Raw genomic sequence first — 5,654 nt, 5'->3', positions numbered from 1 at the left:
AGCAGAATAAAAGATCTGATTTACTACAAAACTAATTGTAAAGTCACTGCTGTAGAATCTAACCAAAAGTCGTTACATTTAAAAAATTTGCTAACGTGCAATCCTCTTCATTTGTCAATGAAACAGGACCCTGCCATTAAAGGTTCTGCTTGATTACGACTAAATTGATGTCAACTATATACGAAAAATTATCAAAAATATAAATAAGGTTAACAGTGACATCTAAAGAATTATATGTATATCGAGCAAAATTTGACATCTAGAAGGTGTTTCTTAGATCAGTAGAAACAATCCTGTTTTAAATGAAACATTTAAAATGCACAGGTGTATTCATGTTTTTTGCGTTAACTTTTATACATCTTGTCCTTAAAATAGATTTCCTCACAAGTAACCCAAACTGAATAGTGATAAGCTTGTAGCCACATAATTTAAATGGTCCTTGAAAATAGGAAAAAAGTTTTATAATCTCTGGCAACAAGAGCATTCAATTATACCAATGATCTACCAATTATCTATACATTGGCCTTTTCCCCAAGATACTTCAGCAACAGAAACTAAAAAAGTTTCTAATAAGATACTGAACCATTTATGTCAACAGTGTTCACTACAGTTTTAACAGATATAGACATGGGGAACAGGTATTTCTATGGTCTTTGCTTGGTGCCTCCTTTCCTTTGCATTGCATGTAACTTGAAACCAATTCCACCGATTCTTCCATCTTCACAGTTGTGATTTTAAACAGAAAAGATTAAAAAAAAAAAAAAATTTGCAAAGAAAATTAAATAAATAAATAAAAGCTAATGTTTCACAGCCATATTGTTTAAGGTGGGTTCCATTTCTGGGTGGTGGACGTACGATATAGTGTCTACGTGTAGCTTGGTCTTGTTATCTTCATCCAAAAATCAACCGGTAAAGTAATGTTTTTAATCCACTGGTCAGCTAGCAGCATATAGTAGAGCAGCTTGTACAGTTGACTGATGCGAATAGCTGTTGCCTCCACATGTAGTGTGTCAGTAGATTCCCAGCTGATGAACAAGATGCTAGCTTCTCTTCTCAATCATCATCAGCAGAGAAGAGAGATAACGACAGAGAATTAGAAATGTAATCATAGAATTGTCTCTTCTCAGTTATCTTTTATTATAATGTTGTAATGTCTATCGTCTTCGGTAATGAGATACACCTCGTCCCAATTTTGGTTCAGTAAATCAGGAAATCCATGTATAAAATCATCTCTACCATATCGATATAGACGAGGCACCGTTATTTTTACACCGAGTGCATGTCCTAAGAGGCACATATCAATCTGAAAAGGAAAAAAAAAAACATAACAATTAATGATCAACTTTCATCTTAAGGCCATCAAAAAATTCTTCATTCAAACATCTTAAAAAATAAACAAGAAACAAAGCAGTTTACCAGATGGAATAAATTTGCTGTGATGAAGAAGTGACTGATATTTCAGGCAAGAAAGGCCCTGTTTCAAAAGTTAGATCTCTCCTCTTCCTCACACTTTATTATTTTTTTAAGAAATCAAATCATCATTTCTAAAGGATGCATACCTGTTCTAAACTGCCAGAATCTCCGACTGCATTCAGGATGTTTTTCAACAGTTTTGCAGGAGTGTCAGATGTATCCCGAGAAAAAATATAATGGACGAACAATGGATAATCTTCGGCTTGTTGGTTTTTATAAATGTCAATTATATCAAGCATCATAAGCAATTTGGCAGCTTCCATTATTTTTATATCAACAATTGGTTCTCTGTTTAAGAGGTCCTCCACCCAGTCTTCTCTCTCTGTCTTGTCCATCTCTAAAGCTAAGTTATGCTGAAATAAAAGAAAGAAAGAAATATTTGTTTTATCTGCCGAGAAACAATAAGAAATAACTCTATCAAGGTGTGGCTGTGTGGTTAAGACACTTGCTTCCCAACCATCTGGTCTTAGGTTCAAACCCACTGTGTGACACCTCAGGCAATTGTCTTCTACTATAGTATTGAGTTGGTTAAAGTCTTGTGGATTTGGGAAATGGAAACTGAAAGGAGCCTGTTGTTTGTTTGTATGTACTTATAAATATATATATATATATATATATATATATATAAAACCTCACTTGTGCTTGTGCCACATAAAAAGCACCAAGTCCACTCTGCTGAGTGTGTGATGTTAGGAAGGGCATCCAGCTGGAAAAACCCTGCCAAAACAGTCACAGAAGTCTGGTGCAGGTTTCTGCCTGGCTGGCTCCTGTCAAACCATCCCACCCATGCCAGCATGGAAGGTGGATGTTAAACGATGAGGATGATGATAATGACACACATATGTGATTCTCTTTCAGCACAGAACATAAAATAACTGAATCAGGTTTTAGTTGGAGACTGACTGACAAATGTGGACAATGATGTTAGGTGTTAAGATGGACATCTAAAGGCATTTAGAGGTCAACAAATGAAGCAGAGAGAGGAGGTTCGTAAGAGGGTCAATGTCAGTTTAGTAGACTTCGATGAAAAATGACAGAAAACTGAAAAGCTTTTCTTTCTTAAGCACCAAAACTCATATTTTAGTTATGTATAGAGATAAAAATCAAAGTACCTGTGAATAAAATTCATCAATACAGGAGAACAGCATTTCTTTCACATCAGTGTAGTTTAAACGCCTGGCAAAAGACCACCGCTTTAGTTCCCATTCTGGTTCCTCCAAATATTGGTTTAAAAGCTAGAAAAGTATAGACATTATTTAGATGAATGTCAGAGAAAATATCTAGGCTTCAAATCTTTGCATTATATACATCTAACTTTAAGAAGGTCAAGGCAGTGACAATGACATTCTATATAACTTTCCAAGCATGCAAGTAACAGAAAAAAAAAATACACATTAAAATGACTTATGAAATGTTAAACTTTTTAGCTTTGTGTAAATGTAACAGGTTTACTATGCTTGATGATATATAACTTGCAGTGTTTTTCCCCACCAAAAATGTCTTTAAAAAAAGATATTCACCCTGGGTCCTTTATGTGAAGTTGAGCTTATATTACTTGCTTTGATGCACTAAAAAACATTTGTTTGTTCCCTGAATATGCACTGTTGAAATTTGGCATGAAGCTAATATGTCCCTGCATCTTTCATGTCATCAGATATATACATACATACATATATATATATATATATATATATATATATATATATATATATTTAGTGTAAATGTTTTTTGTGCTTAAAACTTGAGGTAAGCATTTGAGTGGTTGAAAGCTGCAACACTTTATGGATTAATAAAGTTAGACTTCATTAGGAAAGAGAAATGTCAAAACTTAACAACAAAAAAGTGAACTGGAATTATGGAGGAATACATTCAGTCTTAGTAAGATAATGCACGTCTCACACTTTAGTATTTAACAATTCTTTCTAATTTTGGCACAAGGCCAGTAATTTAGAGGAGGGGGTTAGTTGGCTGCATTGACCCCCAGTACTTCACTGGTACTTTACTAACCCAGTTCCATGTAAAAAAGCACTGGTGCTGGTGTCACATAAAAAGCACCCAGTGCACTCTGTAAAGTGGTTGGCGTTAGGAAGGGCATCCAGCTGTATAAAGCATATCAGAACAGATGAATGGAACTTGGTGCAGCTCCCATCAAACCATCCAACCCATGCCAGCATTGAAAATGGATGTTAATTAATGATGATGAGAAAGAAATGAAAAGCAAAGCTCACCCTGACAGAATTTGAACTCAGAATGTAAGGAGTCAAAGAAATACAACTAGGCATTTGTCCAATGTTGTAATAAGTCTGCCAGTTTGCCTCCTTTACACCCTCCTCTAATTAATAACAAGAGTTATTTATATGTACAACATCCCAAAATACAACTATGACATCAAGCCACCCTTCCTCTCTCTCTCTCTCTCACTCTACACACACACACATACCAGCAGTATTACGAGGCTCATTAATCACAAAACCTGGGATGTACGGCACTAAAGATAAAACAGCAAATGCTAAGGTTAGATTAAACTTTGCCTATCTCTGCTGTGGCCATCACCAATCTGATTATTGTTTGCGAGGCTATTTACAAGCCATTGGTTTGCTCAACCCAGACTAAGTGGGAAAGATAGAAGGAAAAATTAACTTCATAAACCATTCTGCAGCTGAGATTATAGCAAATATTGTCTTACATTCTTTACAATTTCTGCTGTGGCAAATTCCTGTTTCATTGCAATTCCGTTTATTAACACCTGAACTATACAGGAACGAATTCCGCAGTAGTTATCTCCACGCATAACTCGTATGTAGTTGCATTCGAAAGTCTGTTGTACTTGATTATAAGCCTGAAATATGGAGAGAATGAAAGTTTATGAAGTAAAAGTTATACAAGTTTGATAGCTTCATTAAAGTATGAAAAGTTAAAACTTGTTGCTTAATAGACCGATTTATGTATTTAGATATAGACTGCCTTAGATATATTGTGCTTATGTTTCACTTCTGCTTCTCATAAATTCTATAAATCTCCAGACAGCATGTATGTTTTTAATGCCTCTTGAGACCATTAAATTGAACAGTACTGCACAGGTGTCAAATTGTGGGTGGGAGCAAACACAAAGATATATGCACGCATGTGTATGCTAAGCTTCTGCACAGTTTCTGTTCACCAAATTCACTCACAACACATTGGTTGGCCCAGGGCTATAGTAGAAGACACTTGCCCAAGGTGCTGTGCAGTGGGACTGAACCTGAAACTATGTAGTCGCAAAGAGAGCTTCTTAACCGTAACGACTATGCCAGCACCATGTCAAAATAAAAATAACCCTTTCTACTCTAGGCACAAGACCTGAAATTTGTTGGGAGGGGTTAAGTCGATCACATTGACCCCGATGTTTCACTGGTACTTAATTTATCGACACCGAAAGGATGAAAGGCAAAGTCAACTTCGGCTGAACTTGAACTTGGGATGTAGTGATGGGCAAAATACCGCTAAGCATTTCGTCCAGCGTGCTAACGGTTCTGCCAGTTCACCTTCAAAATAAAAATAACAACAACATAAATACTTACTTCGAGATATCTTTGAGCTTCTGGAGTTTCCCCACGCCATTGGTTTTTAGCATACTCTTGTATATTTTTTCGAGGACCTACATTCATGATGTTTTTATCATCTTCTGTTCCTGTAAAATGTGAAGCCATAAATGATTTACAAAACATGACCACCACCATCAAAAAAGAAAAAAGAAAAGCAAGCAAACACTAAATTCTAAATATTTGAGAACTTACAAAGCCCTAAAAATGAACTCCAGTTGTTACAAGAATAAGAATCAGATGGTTATTTTGTTATGTTAGTCCAATTTTAAAACCAATGGAATTCTGAAGCTAATGGTCCTGCTGTTAAGATGCTGAAACTGCAGAACCAATGGTAGCCTTGTTGCCCCACAAATAAAAACAAAACAAAACAAAAAGTACACACACACACACACACACACACACACTCGCACACAACTAACATTTCTGGCAGCTTGCCACCTATTATAATAATAATTAATATCAATAATTAATATCAATAATTAATATCAATATTTATGAAGAAAATAATTGAGATAACCTTCTGCTGTATAAATAATTTCTTTTATTTGTTTATAATATCAAGCAATTCAAAGTTCTTATCAAAACATAATTTGTCAT

At 35.2% G+C, this 5,654-nt stretch overlaps 1 protein-coding gene across 9 annotated transcripts in view; it reads right to left on the bottom strand.

The window, feature by feature from the left end:
- Positions 1-6: 6 nt before the first annotated feature.
- Positions 7-5,654, bottom strand: part of LOC106875898 (uncharacterized) — an 80,862-nt gene continuing 75,214 nt past the window's right edge. For all 9 annotated transcript variants that reach the window (XM_052976403.1, XM_014924204.2, XM_014924206.2 and 6 more), the window contains 5 exons: positions 5,034-5,143; positions 4,160-4,312; positions 2,586-2,708; positions 1,560-1,826; positions 7-1,303 (listed from right to left, as the gene is read on the bottom strand). In XM_052976403.1, coding sequence (XP_052832363.1) covers positions 1,124-1,303; positions 1,560-1,826; positions 2,586-2,708; positions 4,160-4,312; positions 5,034-5,143 — 833 coding nt within the window. In that variant the 3' untranslated portion in view covers positions 7-1,123. The remainder of the gene's footprint in view (positions 1,304-1,559; positions 1,827-2,585; positions 2,709-4,159; positions 4,313-5,033; positions 5,144-5,654) is intronic.

This window comes from Octopus bimaculoides, chromosome 24 (genome assembly GCF_001194135.2).
Source record: "Octopus bimaculoides isolate UCB-OBI-ISO-001 chromosome 24, ASM119413v2, whole genome shotgun sequence".
NCBI classification, from domain to species: domain Eukaryota; kingdom Metazoa; phylum Mollusca; class Cephalopoda; order Octopoda; family Octopodidae; genus Octopus; species Octopus bimaculoides.
This window is presented reverse-complemented; position numbering and strand designations above follow the sequence as displayed.